This window comes from Gymnoscopelus microlampas, assembly GCF_963454915.1.
Source record: "Gymnoscopelus microlampas genome assembly, chromosome: 3".
Taxonomy (NCBI): Eukaryota; Metazoa; Chordata; class Actinopteri; order Myctophiformes; family Myctophidae; genus Gymnoscopelus; species Gymnoscopelus microlampas.
This window is the reverse complement of record NC_139940.1, coordinates 25,341,055-25,366,043: the sequence shown is the minus strand read 5'-3', so window position 1 is coordinate 25,366,043 and position 24,989 is coordinate 25,341,055. Positions and strand designations below refer to the sequence as shown.

At 44.1% G+C, this 24,989-nt stretch overlaps 2 protein-coding genes across 3 annotated transcripts in view; one reads left to right on the top strand and one right to left on the bottom strand.

Moving 5' to 3' along the window:
- scap (SREBF chaperone) overlaps nucleotides 1-2,399 on the top strand; it is a 39,129-nt gene extending 36,730 nt beyond the window's left edge. For both annotated transcript variants that reach the window (XM_084052807.1, XM_084052808.1), the window contains exons 22-23: nucleotides 536-742; nucleotides 1,903-2,399. In XM_084052807.1, coding sequence (XP_083908933.1) covers nucleotides 536-742; nucleotides 1,903-2,148 — 453 coding nt within the window. In that variant the 3' untranslated portion in view covers nucleotides 2,149-2,399. The remainder of the gene's footprint in view (nucleotides 1-535; nucleotides 743-1,902) is intronic.
- A 4,182-nt stretch (nucleotides 2,400-6,581) lies between these two features.
- On the bottom strand, nucleotides 6,582-23,494 carry ptpn23a (protein tyrosine phosphatase, non-receptor type 23, a). The gene is made up of 24 exons (XM_084052806.1): nucleotides 23,256-23,494; nucleotides 21,645-21,719; nucleotides 20,041-20,168; nucleotides 19,544-19,620; nucleotides 19,196-19,245; nucleotides 18,962-19,093; nucleotides 18,480-18,560; nucleotides 17,968-18,099; nucleotides 17,779-17,826; nucleotides 17,624-17,680; nucleotides 17,458-17,516; nucleotides 17,270-17,349; nucleotides 16,576-16,690; nucleotides 16,270-16,335; nucleotides 15,798-15,943; nucleotides 15,336-15,644; nucleotides 14,764-14,918; nucleotides 13,824-14,155; nucleotides 10,831-13,375; nucleotides 10,414-10,598; nucleotides 10,150-10,254; nucleotides 9,781-9,919; nucleotides 9,097-9,210; nucleotides 6,582-8,472 (listed from the first exon to the last, which is right to left on the bottom strand). Exons 1-24 carry the CDS (start codon nucleotides 23,337-23,339, stop codon nucleotides 7,861-7,863), a joined length of 5,826 nt encoding a protein of 1,941 aa, XP_083908932.1. The 5' UTR covers nucleotides 23,340-23,494; the 3' UTR covers nucleotides 6,582-7,860.
- Nucleotides 23,495-24,989: the final 1,495 nt, after the last annotated feature.

Genomic DNA, 24,989 nt, shown 5'->3' with positions numbered 1-24,989 from the left:
AGACAGGTTTGTAGGGTTGTTAGGCTTCTCTGGAAGATATAATTGTCTATCGTCTAGATTAAAATGGAAGCAAATGTCATGCCTACATACAGTATAATGTCCCCAAGGAATAGAATTTGACCCAAATTTAGTCAAGATTGATGTTAACCACTGCAACAAAGTCCCAAATACGCCAAAAATACAGGATTGATTGATTATTATCTTTGTACCTATATTGTATTGATGTTGCACAGTCTTGCGAAACATGAAACGCATGCTAACATGTTTGGCAGGCATGCTTAACCACTTAAACTCTATATAGTTCTTTGTATGTCAAAGAGCGAAAATAAATGATCTAAAGCTCACAAGCTTACAGATGTACCATTTCTTTCCCCTTTTTTGGGTACATTTTTAGAAATTTGTGAAAATGTTTGCCTAGAATGACATTGCCAAAACAGGGATGCCAGGATTAAAGTGGTTAACTGAGAACCTCGACTGATTTAGCCATTGGTTGCCAGTGTGCCTGTTTACTGAATGTGTGTCCCTTGGCTCTCAGACTATGGTACTGGCCAGTGGTGGGCAGGATGGGGCCATCTGTCTGTGGGACGTACTGACAGGCAGCAGGGTCAGCCATGTCTATGGTCATCGTGGCGATGTCACATCGCTGGTCTGCACCACCTCGTGTGTCATCAGCTCAGGACTGGACGACCTTATCTGTATCTGGGACCGCAGTACTGGCATCAAACTGTATTCCATACAACAGGTACTGATATGTGTGTGTGAGTCTGTATGTCTGTGCATCTATATGCCAAACTGTCTCATTAGTATTTATTGTCTCCGCCAGGCCGAAAGGCATGGCGAGAGAGTATGTTTTGCCCTCCGTCCGTCCGTCCGTGTGTCCGTGTGTCCGTGTGTGTGTGTGTCCGTCCTTCTGTCTGCGAGCAGCTAATCTCCGCCAACGTTGGCCCTGTCGCTGTGAAACTGCGCACACACACTCCCTGGATGCCACAGCAGAACCTCTGCCCCACATTTTTCAGATCAGCCTGTCGTAGCGCCACCATGAGGCCGACTTTTGCAAAAGACATTTTTTGCTATTACTCCTACAGATTTTGTCCAAAAAACACGCACATCGGTACACAGTATCTCTATAGTCATGTGATCAAGATGGATGTCCGATGTTTCATATTCCATCCTACTTGGCTAACATTGGCTTCCAAAGTTTGCAGGATGGGTCCCTTTTGAACAAAATTCCTCAAATCATGAACGCAGTGTGCGATTTCCGTGAAATTTTGCACCCACATTCCCACTAGGCCGAGGAAGAAATGCCACCCTTTTCACATTGGCCTGTTATAGCGCCACCAGCAGGTCTAATTTAGCAAACCACATTTTTGGAACAAAATGCCTCAAATCATGAATGCAGTGTCCGATTGTCGTGCAAGGCCTAAGAAGAAATGGCACCCTTTTCACATTGGCCTATTATAGCGCCACCAGGAGGCCACAATAATCTACCTGACCTGGCGGAGACTTGTGCTCCGAGGAGCACTTTTTCTAGTTTTTATACTGAAAACGACACAAATACAGAATTTAAAAGTAGAATATCTACATCCCTCTTACAAGAGAACAATCTTCAATGGCACAGAGAAAATGAGAATTTAGTTCTTTAGGGATAAACATCTGGTTCATGCATACATAAATCCAGACATCCAGTATGTGTTTTCCCCTCATAGCCATGCTTGCAGTGTTGGAGTACTGAAAAACACCACAATACATTCCCTTAACGACCCCTGAAACAATTATCAGCTGTATTCAAATGTGTAACCACAATACAGATTTGAACTACTTGTAATTGTACTGTCGCAGCAGCAGCGGCATCAGAAGAGAAATGCTGCTTTCCATCTTCACTTCTCCTTCTCCCTCTGATAGGAGGTGGGCTGTGGAGCCAGCCTGGGTGTGATCTCAGAGAGTCTCCTGGTGACGGGGGGCCAGGGCTGCGTCTCCTTCTGGGACCTGAACTATGGAGACCTCATACAGACGGTATACCTGGGCCAAAGCAGTGACGGCCAGGGCGTCCGGCAGCTCGTGGTGCTCGACAATGCAGCCATTGTCTGCGACTTCGGCAGCGAGCTCAGCCTGGTCTACGTACCCTCTGTGCTGGAGAAACTGGACTGAGGAGAACGGTAACGGTCTGAGCGATGTCAGACAAGTGGCACGTTGACGATGTAAGCACTGACAGTCGTGAACAACGATGTGCGTTGACAAAATGTTTGTCTCCAATCTGTTCCATTTCCAGCACCCTGCTACTCCACAGTTAGACGATAAAAAAAAGAAAAAAAATGACTCATTGTTCGGCTTGTCTCAACTGTTAGGCCTTTTTCTTCAGTGGGCGTACAAGGATCTTTTTCTATAGCGATTTAAAATGTGCAAGCCTGGATGTAATGACATACAGAGAAGAGGAGAGTGATAAATCTGCTGTGGAATAGCGGGATCTCAGATACCTGAAAATGACCCTTCACATTCACATGAAGGGTTATTTGTTCAGGAGAGCTGGATGGTACATATGCCCCAAGAGGATGACGTCCAATGACTACCAGTTTGTGCTTCTTTTGTTCATTTATTTTTTTTATTTTTAATGTTGTGGCTCCGCCCTCTATGCTGCTGATATGGGTTGGGCTTGATGATGACCCACCCACCTGGAAAGGAGGATTTAACTCCTTTTTATTATTATTCCCTGCTGCCTGGTTAGCTTGTCAGCATAGCACAGCCATGGCAGGCTTTAGGTAGGGGTCTATGGCCCGGCTAAGCTAAGCGGTTACGTACGTGTGTGTGTGTGTGTGTGTGTGTGTGTGTGTGTGTGTGTGTGTGTGTGTGTGCTTTTGAGTGTGTTTTGGTCAGAGTGGATGCATCTAGGAATATCCCTAGGTCTGTTGACAGTGAAATACTGCTGAGAACAAAAATCAATGACAGAGACTGAATGAAATGTGAGTGTTTGCATGTGTGCGTGATGGTGGATGAACTGGATATGATTACTGTAACAAAATAAACCTCCAGAGGAGGCTGTTTTTATATGTTTAAATCTATTATTTATTAGCGATACATTTTTGAATAACAATTTATTAATTTCTAATCCCAGTTCTTACATGAGAATGATGTGGAGAAGGTGTCATAAAGGTAATATTATATTAAAAGAGAGAAGATGGTTAGTTATGACATGGAATTAATATTTGTGACATTGAACTTTGAGGTGTTTTTGTATGAGAGTTGGGCTTGTAGGGAAGAACTTCCCCTCTTTCTCCCTGTCCTTGGCTCTTTGGGGGTTACTGATGCCACAAGTGAGGACAAGGCCTTTGTCAGGCTATATCCATTTTCAGAATTTCATTCCTGCTTGAATTTTTACATTGCTGTACACAGGCACTCGTTAAAGGAGCACTTCACCCCTTTGGTTCTCATTGATTCTACTGTATAAGATAGCACCGTTTCTGTCTACTCACTCTGCGTCTCAGAGGTGGGCTGGGGACAGTTCAGAAACCTGCCTACCATTTACGTCAGCTAGTGGAAACTACAGCTAAAACTAGCTGTAGAACCTTTTTTTTTTATGTCAATGGCAAGCAGGTTCCTGAGCATTAGCGAGGATCAGTTACTGTAGACTATATGAAGATAAGTTTGAAAATGGGCGAAGTGCTTCTTTAAGTTTACATTGGCTACATTATTGTTCTTTTCAACTGTGCCCAAGAGATTTTTACATCACTGGATACCCTACCTTGCTCAAACGACATTTGTTTATGTATATGATGGTCATAAAAAACATTTTGATATCTCAGTAAATTTTGTATCCTTACACAAATGTAGTTGATCTCAGAGTTCGATGTTATTTGGTTTGTCTTTCGGTTTGTCTTTCGATCTCCATAGTCCATACTTAATTTTTTACAGTATTTCATGAGTATACCGATTAGTAGGTCACTGGCCCTAAGAAGCAACAAAATCATTACATCACCCTCTACCCATTTGAGACACTTGTAGTCACTGGAGACATTTGCCACATCCTGTAATAACAACCACCAGATTGGTTCCCCTTCTATTCTCAAACGAGGAACTAAGCATGGAACACAATTACTGTTTGGAGGAAAAACTGACAGACAGAAATGTTCCTCAGAAGAAACCATTGCAGTTTGGCTTATAGAATATTGAGGACATCTCCAGAATGACTTGTGCACTTTTCGCTGGGTGTAGTAATGGGATTGTAATGTTTTGTACTCTCCACCAATGTGGGAAATTACATCCTACTGAATGCTCTAGCCACTTTGGCTCTCATTGGCTACAAAGATGGCTACTGGTGGACGCACCAGTCGTGGTGGTTAGTGGACAGAATGTTGCCATCTTCTCTTGAGTGTAGCCAGTACCTCAGCTTTGCACCATCAACCTTTCTTCTACACACCCATTGACAGAATGCACCATTGTGGGTACAAGATTTACTCATTTAATACATAAACAGTGAATGTATTTTGTTGGGTTCATTCAACTCACCACAAAAAAAAGAAAATATTGTACATACTGTACCATGTACAGTATGTATGTACGTGTGTGTATGTATGTGTGTGTGTGTGTATATATATATATATATATATGTATATATACATGCATACACACAGCGTATAATAGCACGCTGGGTGTGGGGTGTGTGTGTGTGCGTGTGTGTATATATACTGTATACAGCCCTGCTGTAGCCTTTAACTTTGTCAGAACACTAATTAATGCACTACTTGGCCACAAAAGGAAATAGACAGGTACAGATGGATAGGTAGGTAGGAGGCATGTGAAATACAGGCTTGTGGCAGCTAAACACGCACACTGCAGACATGTCAAACGGAAACGGGTGTACAGCTGTGATTCTTCTGTTGCATCCATGTCATTCCATTATAAAAAAAGGTTTTAAAATGTCCTCTAAGAAATATTTGATCATTTTCCCTTTTTTTGGGGGGGGGGTGGGGGGTGTATTTGAATGCTAGTGTATGAGAGGATGCACCCTGAATAAAATGACAAACATGTATGGACAAGGCTGTAAACCCCCTGGCATTTTAACAGTTCTAATTTATTCTCTCTTCTTTTTTTAAATACCTAAAGAAAGCTCTAGAAATGGAGGAGGAATGTAGTGTTTTTTTATTTTATTTACTAGATTTCTGACTTATTTTCTGGGAATGTGAATTTGATTTCTTTGTGGAGGGAGTGTTGCCGTGGGAATAGTTGGTGATTCTATATTGAATCTTGGCCTCTAATAAGGAATTCTATAATATACTGTATCACTTCACCATGTTAAATGCAAGATTACATGTCATATCATGTCATTCTGAACATCTGTGACAAATCTTTGACCCCAACATTAATGCCCAATTTCAAACCCAGGTTTACGTCTGTTTTGCTGTCATTTGTCCCGCTGAATCTCTAGTCTAGACTATATCAATATAGACTGCACACACAGGAACAGAAACATTTGTTTTAAACTTTGTGGTCCAACTATTGTCATGCTCAGGGGTATCGTATTAAAATCTAGGTAGAATTAGGAATGTTGTATGCCCTAAAAATAGTGTGAAGTATATAAACCTGCTTATCAATATGTCAGTAAGACATTTTTATCCCAATCAACTGAAGATTATGCACAAATAAACAACTCAAATCCCACTCCAGTAACTCCTTAAATGTATTGTGGTTGAAAAAGTTTGAGAAATTCATTTCTAAATATAGAAATTAAAAGTTACAAAGTACTTTCTGTACTAAGTAATGTGTTATCTTACTTAATCACTCTTAAAGCACAAAGAGGCAAGGCATATTAAATGTAAGGGTACCATATGCATTTTAGCTGCCTAAATTTCAAGGTTGTGATAAATCACAAACAACTCAGCTGCAGCACCCCCTACTGGCGTAACAGGTCTGTCAACATGTGTGAAGCCTAATAATGCAGATTTCATATTCTAATTTGCATGGCAGCCATATTGACATCAGTTGTCATGTTACTGTCTTCACAAGTGTTGCCAATAATACTGTATCCATTCAGTTAAAACAGTAAGGGGGCTGCTATTGTGCATGTTGGCTCACTGTCAATATGGCTAGGTCCACAATTTATTAACATTAAATTAAGCTAATCCCTATTGCCGTCTCTGAAATAAATAAATACATCAGTTCCAGTTTAACTTTATTTTGGGAATGTTTTAAACTTTATTGAAAACTATATTACAAAAGCCTGAAAACTAAGGCAAATACAGTAGTAACAAATCATGATAAAGGATGTAAGGAAGCATATTTACATTTAAGAAATGGCAGTGACAATTTGCACCCAGGTATAGTGTACATTTATATAGTGTATGCCAACCCAAAAGCCAGAGTTATACTATACTTAGTTAATAGTTATACACAGCAGTGATAGCACGACACATTGTAAGCTTGTAGATAGCTAGACATTTTCAATGTGTGACATTGAAAAAAAAATCAGGCATAACAGTGTGTGAAATGTATTATTTGCAATTATAATGCATAGTAGATGACTGTGCAGGGCAGGCTGTTTACACCATGCTGTCCATTAACATTTAAAGTCTATTGTTGTGGGTAAACTTAGACAAACCTTTTACTATGCAATTCATGGGCGTGTTGACATTAAGTCCATTCTAGTTTGAAGGAAATGAATCTGGGTAGAAAAAAGTGATTACATCTCATTTATGCGTGAGGCCCCAGAGCTGTGCCACAAAGAGATTAAAACAAGACTTTCTGTTCCTCCGTGAATGCAGGGTTGGGGAAGGATTTGATATGTAGCTCCTACATATCCCTTATGTTCCACCAGAGGGCAGAGGTTCCACAAGTGACATAATTTTTTAATTTGCAGACCTGCTATGTCTCCCCCTTCCACTCACCCCCTCCTTTATCAGTTAGCTACAATGTAGGCAGACTGTGCTGGAGGTCACTAATTTTCTGTACTATTTTTTAGAGAGGAGAGGAGCAAAACTTTATACTAATTTCCAAATAAAGACGCTTTGATACCTTGGACTCTGTCTACTTGGTTTATTATAGATCTGTGATGTTTAATAATGCGTACACCTGAGTGGAAGTCGGAAAAACAGCGACCAAGAAAGACAGTTACAATAGTCTAATTTTATTTATATTTACAGTGTTACAAGGGGGGGAAAAATCGACATGTTAAGACGTGCTGATTTGTATTCTGCTCTGTTACCATAGCAATAACTAGTCCATGTAATGCAGAATGACTAGGCCATACGTAATGAAGAGGGGAGGGGGCGTGTTCCTCTCATAGCTCTGCCCAAGTCTTCAAACTCCTCCCACCGCTGGCGCTTTGCATCACCTTAGTGCAATCATGTCTTCCAGTCATTAAAAATCCTCAGGACAGCTCAAACTAGCACCATGCTCAGGTGCAGCCATCGCTGACATGACTAGCTGTGAGAGGGCAGAGGAGATGGGAGTAGTGCATGCTGGGATTGTGATGCTGTAGTGGCCAGACCTGGGGTAGGAGTGCATAATGGCGCCATCCACCCAGACAGAGAGAAAGCAGCAAGAAGAGACAGATTGACAGAACGGGTACACAGTGATTTGGTCCCAGACGCTCAGGCCACTAATGATGGAAGAAGGAAGGGAGGGAGGATGAACGTAAATGTCAAGGAGTGTGCCCCATAAGCAGCAGAAATACACGCAGCTCCAACCCTTAACCTCCGCCACCAGGCAAGTCTCAGTATTCATCCTCACTGGACTTTTTGTGGCCAACTTTTCCATTCTGCCCGGATTCGTGCTAATGGCCTAGCGCTGATAGCTAAGGGCTGGTTTTATGCTGGGCAATAAAGTGAGAGAGGAAAGAAATGAGAAATGTTGGCTAACTGTGGGTGTGTCTCAGCTCTTGTTGAGGCTCCAGAGGGCGTCCAGGGTGCTGAGGGGGTCGTCTCCTCCGTCCTCCTGGGGACCCTGTAGGCCCTGGCCTTCAGCTGGATGTAGGAAGCTATGCTTTGTCACCCGCCTCCCCCTGCCCCCTCCCTCCATAGAGAAGGCCTCGGGTGTGAGGGAGGCCAGCAGCTCCAGGGAAGAAGGAACTGAGGCGGAGGAGGGAGGAGGTGCGTTGACACTGGACAATGCCTCTGGGATATGGTGGTGGTTGGTTGCAGGGGGCGATGGCGGGGAGGCCTCATCCATGCCATTGGGTGGTGGGGAGTGAACTTTCACTGGGGAACTCAAGGGAGAGGAAAGTGGTGGGCTGGAGGAGGAGGGGGGGAGCTGGGGTTCTGTGGGCGACGAGAGGTCCTGGGCTGGCTGGACGTCTCCTATCATGGACAGGTCAGGTATGGTGGGGAAGGCCTGTTCCTCCAGGCCACAAGGAGCGCCGTCCATGGCAAGATCTGTGGCACTAGGGGGCCGGATGCTAAGCTTAGCAATGGTGGCTTGGATGGAGCTGATGGGCATGTCGCCTCCGAGAACAATGTCCTGCTGTGACTCCTGTCTGGAGTAAGGCTGGAAGGGAAACGTTAAAGAAGAAAAGTCAGGACTACCAAAGTAAGAAATGAATTGATATACTGTATGACTGTAGTCATTGGTGTCAGAGATGCTGAGCACTGAACATCTGATACTTTAATTTGGAAATCCAGCAAATATGAAGTGCACCGCAAATTGGCCTCTAAATGACACTACGGTGGAGAGCACTACTGCTTATTATAAATGTACCTCATCCTACCAGACCTTGTAGATATCCTTTATGAGAACCAGGCATGCACAAAATAGACAAATACATTTAGACCATACCACAGCCAGGAGCAGGTGAAAGTAGAAACCAAAAAAGGACAGTGTCAGTTACTCAAAAAGGTTAATACACAACTAATCTTTCGAGACAGATTCACAGCAGCAAAAACAAAACAAATTACTTTTACCCCCCTTTTTCTTTTACCGAATGGGTTCCCAGATTGGTCCACAACAAATGAATACAGGCAAAACAAAACATCTTATGACTAAAATGATAAATGAACGTGTAATCATATACAGACTGGATCTTGTTTCCTTCCAAAGACGTGATGTATCCAGTGAAAATGGAATGTAACTGGTAGTAAGACAATACATGCATTCAGTTAAATGCAATCTAACCTTTGTGGCTGCAGAGGGGGCGGTCTTGCAGCAGGGGGTGGTAGTGATACCGTGGCGCTGGAGGACCTGCTCTGCATGCTTCAGAACGGTCTCGTAGCAGAACTTTAGGTGGAGCTAGACACAGAAACACACAGGAGCATGTCAACATAAACAGCCAATTAAATCACAAAGATTATATAATGGATTGCACAATGATTGTTCACATCCCCCAAAAATTCTAGTAGGATGCTGGACCCATAGGTAACCAAAATAAGTCTAAACACTATAGTTCCCTTTTGCAGTTTTTGTTTTATTTTCCAGACTCCGAAGAGCACATCTGCTTGAAACATCACTTCTGCCTTAGAAGTCTGCAAATGGGTACAGTGTGCAGACTTTGTCTGTTCTTCATTTTGGTTGCCTATGGGTTTAACCAGCTCAGCGACCTTGTGGTTAGAGTGTCTGGCCTGAGACTGAGAGGTCGGGGGTCAATCCCCCGGCCGAGTCAGACCAAAGACTATTAAAATGGGAAAATGCTTGGCACTCAGCATCAATGATTAGATTGGGGGTAAGTCCCTGTGACATACTATCCTGTACTTATGCATCATGGCTGGGGGATGTACTTCCCCTTTCTAGAAGGTTTTTAACCCCAAACACACACAAACATGGTATAAAGTAACATTATGATTATGTATGTGTGTGCTTGACCTTTTCTTGCAGCATGTTCTTCCTTTGCTGTCTCATCTTCTTTACCAGTAGAGGCAGGTCTGGTATTCCATTCCCAGCCTCCAGCTCCTGCAAGGCTGCATACAGCAAACAGAAGGCCCCGGTTCGTCCCACACCCGAGCTGAGACAGACAAAAGAAATACATTAACATACTTTTTAAATAATATGATATTATTACTCGACATTCTGTTATTTAAAAAGGCCATACTTAGTTGACATTACACCTTTTTTTTCCAAACTAGAAACAGCAATAGAAAAGCTAATGTTGATTAGATTATCATAAGAATAATGTCAACAATGTAGGGCTACTTATCTAAGACAGATTCACAAGATAATATTTGAGCCACTGACCTGCAGTGAACCACAACAGGGTTGTGCAAGGGCCTCTGGTGGAGGTAGTGACCATGGACCTCCTGAATGAACCGCAGCAGGTTGCTTTTACTGTCAGGCAGACCCCTGGTCATGGATGGAGTAAAGAAAAATGACGTAGCTCATCAGAAAGTGCAGGGTCATCTGAAAGATGCCCCCCTATAGCTAAAAGACATGTACACTCAGGTTTTGTAGGAAGGCAAGCACCCACAGACATACAGTAATAATACTGTTGGTTTGACTCACAGCTCAGGCCAGGAGGTAAACTGGAGGTGGATGACAGTGCGTTTCAGGCTCTGGTCACGATACTGGAGGCTGATCATGCGCTCCACGTGGGTGGGCGCGGTCTTCTGTGTAGTCAGGGTGAGTGTGATCGGTCCTTGAGAGAGCTGCTGGCCGCGCTCTGTCGGGAAGTAGCGTGGAACCTTTCCCTGGAAGGAGAGAAATACAGGAAAGAAATTAATTTCCCAGCTCACAAAGCCTTGAAAAGTAAAATAAAATGATTCTTGATTTGTCATTCGCTAAAATAAATACTTTTCTCTTACTGTTATTAACATTTTGAGTAGATGACAGACAATTTTACTACTGCCAGAATGAGAAGGAAACATACTAAGCTTCAGGGACAATCAACTCTCCTTTTACGTAGAAATCCTTTAATTATACCTTCTCCAGTTCCTGTTCTGACACCAGCATGACCACCAGTGACACCTTCTGTTCGTACACCATCAGCCAGAAGTCTGCTGCTGTGCCAGTGAGAGGAGCCTGTGTAGCGATGAGTCGAGGGCAATAAGGCGACAACTCCTCCACATAGCTGGCGTTGATGTAGTCATCTTTGCCCGAGTGCAGCACCACACGGTTGATGTCATAGGGCATGATATCTTGGTGACGGTTTTTCATGGTGTAGCAGCGGGCGATGGCGATGGACAGCTGCCGGGCGTCTTTCTCCTGCTGGTCCTGGAGCTCCTTCCAACGGGCATCAAGCACCGACAGGCCTCCCTCATTTTCAGAGGGGTGCTCCAGGGATTCTACCCGGGCCTGGTAACGTTCTAGTTCATCGTGGAGGCGGGCAACACGCTCGGGGCCTTGGTAGGGGTCACCCTGGATCAATAAGACACCCTGAGCACTCTTCTTGCGACGCTCCCCATCCTGAGGGTCGGCTTTGATGGGCTGGAGGACGTCGGTTGGGGCCTTGGCACCGCCGGGCTGGCTCTCGGGACTAGAAGAGAGGAGGTCATCTGTACTGGAGTTCTGGCGCAGGAATAGGGAGGTGGAAGGAGAGGAAGCAGAGGGAGAGGCAAGGGGAGGTGGATTTGCACCTCCTGGGGTGGGAGCTGGAGAGGGTCTCTGCTGAGAGGTCAGCCCCAAGGAGGCGGGGGCAGGAGAGGGAGAAGGGGAGGGTGAGGGAGGGATATTGTTAGGTGGTTGGGCAACTGGGGGACCTCCAGGTGAGGGCTGGATCATGTGCTGTGCAGAAGGGACCTGTGGACCGTGTGCACCCATGGCGGTGGGTTGCTGGGGTGCACCTGGAGGACCGCTAGCCCCTGGGGCAGCAGGGTACATGGTGGAGGCTGGGGGCTGCTGTGGATGGGTCATGGGAAGGGGAGCCTGAGGTTGTGGTGGGGCCACAAGCTGAGGGGCTAGTGGCTGTTGAGGAATCATAGGAGCCCCCCCTGGGTAGCACATTGCTGCCGAGTGCGGAAGCTGAGCCTGGGGTTGACAAGGCATTTGCATGGGCTGCTGGGGCATGTGTGGTAAGGGGGGTTGTCCAGGGTGGGGGTGATGTTGTTGTGGCATGGAGTTGGGGGGCATTTGTGACATGGCACCCCTGTGCATGTGTCCCTGAGGTCCAGGGCCAATAGGAGGCATTTGTGGATGCATGACAGGGGGCACAGACTGACTGGATGGGGGCATGTAATTCTGTGAGACTGGGGGCAACGCCTGACTTGTGGGCGTCATTGGCTGTCTGGGACCAGATGGCATTTGCATCTGCTGATGTGGGTGCAGGGGCATTTGCTGGGCATTAGGGTGCACTGGCATTTGCTGCTGTTGCGGCAACATGTGTTGGTGAGGATGCCCAGGAGGCAACTGTTGACTCGGATGGTGCATGTACGGTTGAGATACAGGTGGCATAACCTGAGAAGCGGGGGGCATTTGAGGGTGGACACTGTGGGGAGGCACCTGGCCCTGAGGTGGCCTTGGCATGGAGCCCGGCATCATGTGGGGATGCTGCTGAGGGAGGTAGCCCTGTGGTGGCTGATAGCCTTGGGGTATTTGAGTCTGTGGCTGGTAACCATGTTGAGGATGTGGCTGAGGTTGACCAGGGAATGTTTGCTGATACTGGGGAGGCATACCTGGTCTCTGTTGTGGAGGCATGTAACAGGGTGGGTATCCCTGTTGGGCCTGGACAGGGGGACGAGGAGCATGCATAGCCCTCGGTGCGGCATGGTATCCCTGTGGGTGCTGTTGTCCTGTGGGATGGGGGTACTGTTGCTGCAGTTGGGGTGGAGGAACTTGGCCAGGGCCTTGCATGGGCACCCCTGGCTGTGGCATGAATTGGGGGTAGGCTGCCATCGGTGGTGGTACGGCGTAGCCTGTGGAGGCTGCGGGTGGCCCAGGATGACGAGGGGTTGGAGCGTAGCTGGGGATAGGGGCCTGGATGCTATCTACTGTAGTGGTGGAGGGTCGGACAGGAGCAGGGGCCACGGTTCCGGGTTGGGAGGCTTGAGAAGGAGGTGCCTCATATCCCGAAACTGGTGCCTGGGATGGTATTTGGGGAGGCCCCTGAGGGGGCATCTGGTGGGGCATCTGAGGGATGGGTGCATGTGGGAGGGGCCCAGAAGTAGGAAACTGAGCGATACGTGCCAGGAGCTCTGGCGGAGGCAAATTGACAGGAAACCGATGGCCATGGACACCGGCCCCTGGTGCACCAGGCCAGGGAAGAGATGTGCTGGTGCCCAGGTTGGCACCAGGGGGTAGGTAGGCCTCCGGGCCAGGTAGACGAGCACCGGCGGCGGAGAGGGAAGGGAGGTCAGGGGGGAGGCTGCGGAGCTCCTCAGGAAGGTCTCCCCCCAGTGCCAGGATGGCTGCGCTGAGCTGTGCCAGCTCTGGGTCGTCCAGACTGGAGCAGGCCGAGTCAGCGTCCGAGCCCTTGGACTGCAGGGAGGGCTTGGCTGCGGTGGGCCGTGGCGGAGGCTTTTTTTGTGCATCCCTGAGCAGGGGAAACAAACAAACAGATGTTGACAGAGTCTTGTAAGGACATGGCCATCCTGTCAGATATCGGTAGAAAGTTACTATGTGTGCAGTGCAGACAATGCTGCACTATAAAGGCTGGCTGCTTTGTGTGCATGTGGTGACAGACCACGCCTCATTTGGCCAAATGGAAATAGCGTTCTTAATAAATGCTATACTTCACCAATAACAACAAAAGTTCTTCAGAAGAAGTCGGGTTTGCTGATTTTTTTTTTTTTTACATGCATAGAGTTTTCAACAACGACCAAACTCTAAAGTTTCACTTTAGAGATTTCTGTGTCTGATGGCCAAAGGTGTTTCCATTTCATGACACCATGCACATATCAGATGTTCTAGATGGCTTGGCCTACACTACAACCACACAATAAGAATATTTCTATCCAGATTTACCTTCTCCTCTTCCTCACCTGTCCAGGATGGCCTTCCGTTCCTCCGTCCTGGTTTGAAAGAGCGTTTTGGCTTTCTCCAACAGGCGCGAGGCCTTGGCCTCTAGGTCTTCATAGAACTCCTTCCCTTCCTGCGACTTCTTCATCAGGTCTTCGTAGGCTTCATAGGAAGCCACCAGATTCTGGACGGTGGTGTTCCACTGCTGCTCCGTCTGACACAGACCTTTGCGGACGGAAGCGTACTGGACATTAGCCTCGGTCAGGGCCTTCAGGATGTTCTCCTGGGCCGCCATGTTCTGTTCGATGTACACCTTCACCTGCTCATACTTCTTCAGCTGCTCCTCAAACACACGCTGAGAAAAGACCATTTCAAACACCATGTAAGTCTTTTGCATAACAATGTGCACATTTAAAAGATTATTCCACTAAAAATAGAAGTCACTTCGAGAAACTCGTTATATCAGCCACTGAAATAGTGGCTGACATAAGAGAAGAAGTGGGTAGAAATTAGGCAGACAATTTGAAATATAGCATGTGATGATTGATAACTGCTGGAGTGTATTGAACATCAAAGAATGAAAAGGTCTGAGTGTGTAAGATTATGTTAGGATGGAAGTTTGCACCCTAGGGATAATATATCCTTTTTATCTTTACTCCTGGTAGAAATTCTCTAGAATATCATGTGTTATATTTCAATCAATTAATCAATCAATCCAAACTTTTTAAGGACACATGGTCCCTAGCACAAGAAAAATTTAACCAAATACAAAAACAAACATACAACTGTATAGTTGGCCAAACTTGAATAAGAGTTTACATATAAAGAAAGAGTTTTGCTTCAAATAACAAACGTACACTAAATGTTTTTATTCCAATTTTGATTCACGCCTTGGACATCGTAGACAACAGAAAATGCCTGACGCATATTTTGAATGTTTCAGGCATTCTTTCAGCATTATACCTTCATGTCAGCTCGTTCGGTGGTGACCAGTGCAGAAGTGATGTCATCCTGCTGGATGAGATCACGGAGCTGTTTCTCCAGTGAACCCCTCTGATCTCTCATCTCCTGCACCTTCCCCAGGATTCGCTTCATGCTCTGGAGTCCTGCTACCTCCTCTGCAAGCAGACAGGAGCACACACACACACTGAATTTACAAACTTGTACAGCAACAGAATCCAATACAGCAGTGGTTCTCAACCGTTTTAATTTCAAGAATGCCCGTAACTCTGAGAGTACACAAAAAGGAACCAAATGGACCCGTAAGCCTGTAAGGGCTCTATTTGGAACCCCCTCAAGAAGCCTGAGGGTCACTGGACCCCACACTTGGGTGTAAGGGTTACGACGGAAATACAGAATTAGCATTGCTGTTAGGCTGAAGAAACAGCTAAATGTATGTGCCCGTTGAAGACTTGATGTATGGTGGTGATATCCCCCCTCAGCAATGAAAGTATGCTTTCAATGTCAAACGTACATACCCCCTAACAAAGCCTATAACTCCCACAAACAGCATTCAAACGTTAACAAACCCACACCTTCAGTGAGTTGTGGCCTGGGGAGGGCATCTCTCAGGCTATCCAGTGGTCCTCCAAGCAGACGCAGGTTGCTGATGTGAAGGTTCATGGCACGATGGAGCTCCGTATTGGTGAAGCTGGCCTTCTCGTGAGCCTCCATGTACTTCTCCAAGTCCCTGCGGATCTCAGCCAGAGCTTGGGCCTGTGCTGGCGGGTGCACCTCTGTCACCGAGGCGTCCTGGAGGGCTCGCACGCCAGCCTCATCTTCCTCCAGCACGTCCTGGATCTCCTTCAAGGAGGCTTCCACGTCGGTGAAGACGCCCGAGAGGACTGTCGAGGACAAATGGTTATTTAGTTAATGCTCAGAAACTTTAGACTTTATTGACTCTGTCCATCACATGTGACAGAAATTCATCTTTGACATGACTCCGAGAACATCAAGCGTGTGTGAGCATGTTTATCAGTGATCTTCCTGCCACTGACCTTGCATGGACTGGATCAGACTTTTGGCGGTATCTGGCCGGACACTGAGGGCAGCACACTTCTCCATCAGAACAGTAGGTATGTGGCTGTACATGTCCAGGTTGTCCACCGACTCTGGCTCCAGGCCCAGTGAGTCCATAAATTGCCTGCCGGAGGAGAAATTACCACTTAGATACCGCATAAATAACAAAACAAACAAACATTGCTATTGTTTGCTCAACGCTATGGGTATCTTTACTAAATCAAATATTTGGCATGCAGAAACGAACACTTTCATTGTTTTAGAAACAATAAAGCAGTATCAGTTTGAAAAATAATTAAATAAAAATAAATGCCTAGGTCATTTCTTTAAGAGTGATCTAAGCGGAAAATGAGTTTCTAGCGACTTCTAGCGACTTTTGATATGTGTCACACAATGATTGTAACTGTCAAACTCAAATGTGCAGCATCTATACACTCTGAATGTACTTACTCTAGAGTCTCATTCTTGCCGTCTATCTTGGCCATGATGTCACGTAGCAGCTTCGCCTTCTCCTCACTGAAAACAGACATGTAGCCATCATCATCATCAGGACCATGGCTTTAATCTTAATTTACCCAGGTTAACAGGATTAAAACTCATCCACAATATAATGTTAATGGTAGCTACTCATTCACATCCACCAACCAGATTGTTTATGCAATTCCAGGGGGTTGAACCAACAGTATTCTGGTCAAAAGCCACTTCTCTAATGGCTACAACAGACACATAAACTTGGCATCCATCACTGGCACATACCTATAAAGAGAGGAGGCCTCGTGGGCTGCCATGGGCACTAGCTTGGCAAACAGGTCAGGTCCTGTGACACTGGGATCAGTAGGGTTGACAGGAAGGGCCTTCACCAGGGGGGCACCTAAATGGACATGCCATAGAATAGTTAGATTTTCAAAGTTGTTGCCTAACAGAGTGACAGATATATTACATGACAGACGGTAGCACATTGAGTTTGTGCAAACAAGTGCCAAAACCTCAGACTCAGAGGTCAATTCAACATATGATTTACTCATAAAAACCATCCAACTCATCTGGATGGTCCTAGTCTCTCAAGACAGAGTTGTTGGCTCACACAATTTTCAAATGCTTCCATTTAACAGTCTGTACATCGCTAGTGCTGAAAATGCACAGAAAATTAAGCAGATGTCACGCCTCCCCTCACTTCCTATTAGACAACCAAATTAGACAAAGCCCATGTGGTTTGCCGCTTAGCAAAAATGGTAATTCAAGATATTTGAATTACCCATCAGATATGCCATCAACATGATTTGCTAACTTTATAATGCAGGTCTGGTTACAGTTAGAGGCTGTGCATGTATCCTTTGATATGCAAAATCTGCCCTATTTGAACAAGTCAGAACAGTTGCTCGATGATCAAGTCAGAACAGTTGCTCGATGACAGTCAGAGCTTATATCCTTATATTATAGTCACATTTACCTTTAACCGAGGCCAGTGTCTCCAAAGTAGGAACCGTCTCGTGATAGATGAAGTCATTGTCTTTCTTAGCTGAATTGAACCTGTGGATTCAAGAAAGAAGAAAACAAGGGAGCATATTTAATAGAAGGCAATGGCCACGTCACATTATCATCGCAGTTACGTGAGAACAGCAAGACCAGATTGCTTACTTTCCCCCAATAACATCCATGGAGAATCTCAAGGCCTCTTGCACACTGTCAGGCTGACCCTGATTATGAAAACCAGGAGAGAAGAGAGGTCAGGTCATAACAGAACATCTAATTGACACTACGCATACTTTACTGGATGAGGACTATAGGTAACTCCTAACTTTACCTTAGCTAGTTTGATAGCTTCACTGAGTTTGTCCAAAGAGCTTTGCAGGTAGGCCAGCTGTGGGACAGAGCAAATCCAAAGAGTGAGCAGTTGGATGTAGATCGGCACAGTGTGTATGAAAGAATGAACAAATTAATGAATACACTTGGTCATACCCGCTCTCCATACTTCTGCTGTTCCTCAGCTTGTTTCCCCATGTGGAGCTATGGGAAGAAAAATGCTGACTGTTTAACTGTGAAAGTGTAAACACCCAAAGGGCAGCAGTGTACATAGTGAGAGAAATCATGAGAGTGGGTGACTAAAAATTCAAAGGCCAACTTCTAGGTATATGCCACGTGACTCACATGGGCAATAGAAGCAAAATAATAGATCTTCATCTGGACCAATTTCTTCCAATCCTTCTGGATCTTTCCCAGCATAGAGGCGGTTTCAGAGTTCTCCAGAGCCCTGCAGGCCTCCTTATAGTAATCCACCACCTGCACACATCAGAACCCACAGTGCCACCACTATGACTATCGTCTGAAGAGTGTTTTAGACACAGGGACCAGTGTAATTGAACATGTACCACTTTCATTTCTTAACAAAAATACATTTTATTAAAAGGCAAGGAGGGACCAGATCATGTCTCTAATACAGACAATAGCAATGTATAACTCTTCATCTTAAAATCTTACACTTTAACTAGAACTTTTATAATAAAAAGACAATGAAGAGTTATACAGAAATATAAATATATTTTTATTTTTTTCAAATACATATTTTCTGATGAATGTAGGATCCATCCTGGTATTATGGATAGTGAAGGTAAAGTTTTTAAATACAAGATGATAAAAAAAAGAAAGAAAGAAAGGTTTACCTGAGCACTGATGCGTGCCACCAGGAAGCTTTTCCTGTTGTCCAACATGGACTTCTCTAAGAGACACTCCTGGGCCTGACCCTGGGGAAGAGACACACAGTGATGAGAGACTTGTGCGTGCGTGCGTGCGTGCGTGCGTGCGTGCGTGCGTGCGTGCGTGCGTACGAGGGAGAGACATGGAAACAGAGAGAAAGATGAGTGAGTATACTGGATGAATGAGAGGCGAGGGGGCAGGTAGGTAATGTTAGTGCGTGCAATCTGTCAGGCATAGCTACAAGTGGGCGTGTTCCCGTGAAAATGTCACGTTGGTACTACTCTTTTTTCCACTAGATGCATATAGAATCAGGTCTATTCACATGAGGAGCGCAGTGCGACCACGCGGATCCGAGAGGGTATGCAGGCGAAGTGTCACTTCCAGTGTGAAAAGCCCACATATGGTAAACCAATATTTGTGTACGTGCATGCACGCATGTGTTGTTTACCAGCATGAGATTGATGTTGAGGTTAAGGATCTGGTGACTCATGTCGACACTGAAGTTGTGGCTGAAGTGGTCTCTTAGGTAGGAGAAAGCCCCAGCCGAGCACTGGAAATGTGTGCAGGAAACCTTCATCCCCTGCAGAGAGAAAAATCAATAATGTATATATTGTGTGTGCGCACAGTCCGCACACACAGACATTCATCTTCAAGATGCTAAAGAGACGAGGAGTGTTCTTACCTCCTCAGACACCCTATTATCCATGGCTCCCAACATGGAATGCAGGGCACCTAACAAATAAGGGGCAATACAAAAATCTCAGTTGAGACTAGTTTATACTTCGTGGGATGACTGTTTACTGAACAAAGATCACATACGTATGTTCAAGTGAAAAAAATGCCAGAGTACTGATGTATGTGTACAAGTCCACTGTGGTCCACTATACAAATACAACACCATACAAATAGATTATTTATTTAATGCACAGTTTTTAAAAATGATTTAGCCTCTGCAGGACTCCCGTCTCCCACACAACAGTAACAACTTAACAACTGACCAACTACATTTCAAAATCATGTCTTAACTCACCTAGGTTGTACAGGATACAGGCTTGTTCATAGCTGATGTCATCATGGGTGACTGTCTTTCCAGAGAAAATCTCTGTCCTGGGCAAACACAATGACAAAGATAATAACAGACCATCAGACAGAGTTTGTACAGTATGTATGTGTAGCACATGTGGATGCGGATGCAAATTCTGTGAGCACTAATATCACATGATATGTTATAACCTAGATATGATCTTGAGTACGCCGGTATATTTCGTGCAACACAAATGAAGAGCATAATTTATTTTCAAAATAACACATGCATGCTAGATTCCTTAAGCATAGTTGGGTCGAGAAAATAAAACTCGACATGGATTATTATATTACCCATTGTCCTCTCCTGAGAAATGGGGGTTTTGTAACTAACAATCTGTTACAATATACCGTATATAATAACATCTGTACACTCTCAGAGTTAAATTAACACTGAGGACATTTACAGTGTATATGTGTTTCTGTACGTGCGTACATCCTTACCATGAAATGGGCACAGCAGCCTCCTGGCCTGGTCCCAGAGGCACGCGGCTCTGGAGGTAATGCAGTTGTCCAAAGTACTTCCTCAGCGTGCTGCATCCCTCAAAATCCCTGGTCACATTCACCGCACTCTGGCAGAGACACACAGTTACAAACACAGTGTTTCATTGTACCCATTCAGCAGCTGTGCACCAGTCCAACAAGAAAATCAACACCACATTTATAGCACTGCAAATGGGTACTAAAGCTACAGCTGGAACCAGAACCAGAACAGATAAAAGAGCAAAACAAGAATACAAGTACAACTACATAAACATTACAGTAAACAATGCAAAAATTACATAGATAAAGATTACTATTTTTTGGTGTGATCACTGGCAAGCAAACATAGGCAGATTCACTGTCTATATACTGTACGGTACAGTCTCTTTAGTTACACCCACCGTCATATTGGCTGGCTGACTTAAGAATACATTGAGCAGATTTTTACCCTGGATGTAAACACTTCCCCAATGCATTCTGTCTCCTGAACTCACTGTAAATGCACTAGAAAAACTCCAGTGCCGATTTTCATGCTGAACAATAGGATTTTGGTTCAAAATTTCCCACGTCATCCCTTAAAACATCAGATGAAAAATAATACTATCCTGTGACCAATTAACATCTAATATACTTTAACCACCAAATAATTTGAATTACACATATATGGGAGTGATTAAGGTGTATAATCATTGACTTGCATAATACAGATGGAAAAAGCAGTGGCAAAAACATTTATCAACAAACCGCATCTAATGCATCAATCCCTCATACTATCAAACTAGACTGAGCACCTACAGTATTTCGAAATCTGGTTTGGTAGTTAAAGGTGCTGGGTGAGATGCATGTACATTAATTGGGTTCTGGTTGACATCTCCCATCACAGATATTTTTGTTGACTTACCCTTGACATTTTTTTTTTTAATGCTGACAATGTATCTGTAACTTCTCAGTGGACAGAGTGAAGAGAGTACTTGGGAATATTCCCTGGTTTCCAATCCAGCCTAGACTGGGTTTAAATCAGAGACGCAGCTGAGCTAAATAAACTGTACAGGGATCAGAGGACAACGGCTTGTTTGGAAGGGTGAGTTGATTTTGAGTTCAGTTAACCACTGAACACCCAAGGCTATATACTCCATTGACCAGGGTCCTTCAGGGTTCTATAATTGGCTCATTTTTCCCAATCTAATCTACACCAAATCTCTTTGCCAAAAATAGACAGTCTACAAGCTCACAGCTTGTAGATCTGCTATTTTAATAGGGATGCAAGGGTTCAGATGGTTAAGAAAGCCTAATCAAGCCAATGCTCTGACATTAGCAAGTAGCAGATAGCAGGAGCCAATTCACTTAGGACACTAAAGATACATTGTTATGAGATGCTCTAACACAGAAATATGCAATTATTATTACTAACTAAATTCCTAGACCTCGATCACCAACATTGTAACAATAGTGAGAAAGGACTGCAAAGATCAGCAGCACCACAGCAGTCTGTAACAGATGTAATACTCCTATGTCAATACGCTGACCTACTGATTTATTATGAATTATAGATTCATGACAACTACCTGTCTTAACGTTTCCATTTTTTTCAGCTGCTCATTGTAGTTGTCTGGATTCTCCCCATAGTTCTTTAGAATAAACTGTGAGGAGAGAAAATGGAAGGAAACAACAGGTGAATGGAAAACATTTCAGAGTTGAATATGTTTATACATCTTGGCCTTCAGCAGGCCTTGGAACTATCCCATCATGCTTTGCAAAGACTTTGAATGTCCCAAGGAGCTGAGCTGGTGATTGTGTCACTCAGCAGCAACAGTCATAAGCATGCTCCTTACTGGAGCATGACTTGCTGGCAAAGACAGAAAGACACTCAGTGGTCATTCCCTCTCCCTCTCTTTTTCTCACACAGACAAAATAAGCATACTCAAGGACTTCACATTGCACAGATACATACACTATAATAGACATTCCAGTTGAATAGCTCTGTGACCACTTTAACAACCTAGTCTCATGTCTTGTGGAGATGTATGTTAAGCTGCTACACAAACGCGGGCCAGGCATTCCGCTCTTTAGACTACCATACCACAGAGTTAAACATCACAATTCACTCTGTTTCTCTTAAGTAAATGTATACACGGCTGCAATATCTCATGATAAATGATACTGGATTTCATCACCCTTCCTCATCTACCCAACTACCGTTAACCACCTCTAGGAGGTAAAACCAAGAGGGCAAAGGTATTTTACTTATAATATGTAAGAGAAAGAGGGCTCATAAAACTGATTGATAATGACATCATATAAACGCATCTAGGGTGTGAGTGTGATTCCTACAAGGAGGTTGTTAACAACAACCCTGCGCTGGTCAGGTGCATTTGACAGTGACATGACATCACTGACTGGTCCTGGTGTTGTCATTGTTAGTAGATCATCTACTAACAATGACAACACCAGGACCAGTCAGTGATGTCATGTGATTTTCAATGATGTTGTCACTTCACTGTCATCTGGAGAACCCCCCCAAAATCATGTGGGGACCCCCTGGGGGTCCCAACCCACAGGTTGAGAACCACGTGTTAATTTACAACTTCAAGTTCAAATAACAAGCTAATGTTAACAAAGGCGGTGGTCAGAGACGTTTGAGCTGTCAGATATCTCTAACCACCTGAGATATTGGTATAGATCAGGGGTCTTCAACAGGGGGTCCGGGACCCCTAGGGGTTCCTCAGAGTTTCTACAGACATCTTTGTGTGGTGGGTAACATTAACCTAAAATAGCAGATCTACAACCTCACAATGCCTTGCTCTGCGAGGCTTTGGGAACTTGTAGATCTGCTATTTTCGGAGAGTCGGCGGAGAGGGGAAAAGAGCAGACCAAGTACAGAGCCGACCGTCAAGTTGACTAAATATTGAGGGTTTTAAGGTTAACTATCTGAAGATACACATTAACATGAATCCAGCTATCTATGAAAAAGTTTAATCTGCACCACAATTTTTTTTTAAATATGTAGTGGGGGTCCCCCCTCCTTCATCTCTCTCTCCGCTAGGGGGCCTGAAAAACGTTGACGATCCCTGGTATAGATGTTTACAAGCTCAAGATCGTAACCATGTTCTCCTTAATCCTTGTCTTCCATCACGTCAGTCCTGTTGCTCCTTCCTTCCCCACCCTGCCCAGCTCACCTGCCTGACGGACGGGCTGAACTGGAACTCCCCGGCCTCTTTCAGATCCAGCCAGATCATCGGCATTCGGGGGACCGCCTCCATCGCGGCCACAAGGCTGATCGACACACGGTTCTTTACTCCTTTCGATCTTAATAATCACGTCGATACTTGTATGGTGGATGTTGTTTTCCCCAAAAAATCTCCAAACAACTGTGTCATGTCCCCGTTTACACTTGGACAGGAAGCCAAGATCGGAGGTGACGTATCCTACTGCTGGGAGGCACGGACTTGTGGGATATGTAGTTCCTGATGTTTCTACCTAGCCTGACACTCAGCCTGAATTTTCATTTCGTTTCACTTCGCCTGAACATATTTTTTTAATGGGCGTGGCTAGCGATTCCAGGGCTGGAGCCAGGCTAGTTTCTACCTACTCTGGTCCTCTCTTTGGATTGCGAGCACATTTATGAACCTGACCATAATGACAATGTTATGCATGCAGTGCAGTGTTAATTTTGACAGCAACTTTTGATTTAGTTAAGTCATAATAAATATTTAAATAAATAATAATAATAAATACAATTTTATTTTATTTTATTTCGTTTTAGTCGACTAAATCTGCAGTTAATTTTGTTGACAAGAATGTATTTTGGCAGGCCTTGATGGCGTAGTAATGGCTGATTTTACACTTGGTTGCATGCTGAAAATAGCCAATCTTATCTTGTAGATCTGCTATTTTCAGAGCGCAACACCCAAGCGCAACCAAACATAAAATTACTTGTCTTTTAGTTCTACATCGCCACTAGTCCCTCCCTAACATTTTAGTCTAGTTTTTATTTGTTGACAATGTATTGACAATTTGTTGAAATTGTCAATACATTTAATCTTAGTTTTAGTCATTATAGCTTAGTTTTTATCTAGTTTTCGTCAGTGAAAAAAGGTAGTCGACGAACATTCTTCGTCATAGTTTTAGTCTACGAAATTAATACATGGTGTTACAAAATCTGTATGTATGACATATGTACAGATTTTTGTAACAGACACAATATATCTACTATGTAAGCAAGTATGCAGGCAATCAATGTTTATATCATCTAATGTTTTCTGTGAGGGTCTCATAAGTGTTTAAAGTAAATGAATTACCACTCTTGATAGAAATCCTTCTCCTTTTCTGCTTCATACAAAAACCTTAGACATTTTCTAGTATAACAATTCCATGTTTCAGATTAACCATGTTATTTCCTAAATCAAGCCTTGTAATAATAACCAAAGGATAATACAAAAAACCACAAGGATTGGTATTTATTCATCCTTTATTTTGCCGGGAAGGTCCCATTGAGATACAATAATTTTACTCCAGAGAGTACTGGTAAAGTTGTCAGCAAAGAGCTAAACGTTTCTGTCACATGATCACATAAAGTACAAAGAAATGCTTGCATTTAAAAAACATACATATACCATTGCTATCCAAAACAGTCCACATCAAATAAAGGTTATGTGAAAATTAAGAAACAGTTTCATTACTTTAGGTTACTCAGTCCTAGCCTGGTAAACCCCTCCCTCCGGATATCTCACTTCCATTTAATGCAAATGAGATTTCCGGAAGGGGGGGGTTTACCAGCCTCAGTCCCAGACAGGATGACAATACATAATGTAGAAATAACTTCATTATGATGTTTAAGCTCCGGTCCCCATCATTCTTGCCAGTGTATTTTTCTATTTAATAGTGTTAAATAGCTCTATATCCAATAGTAA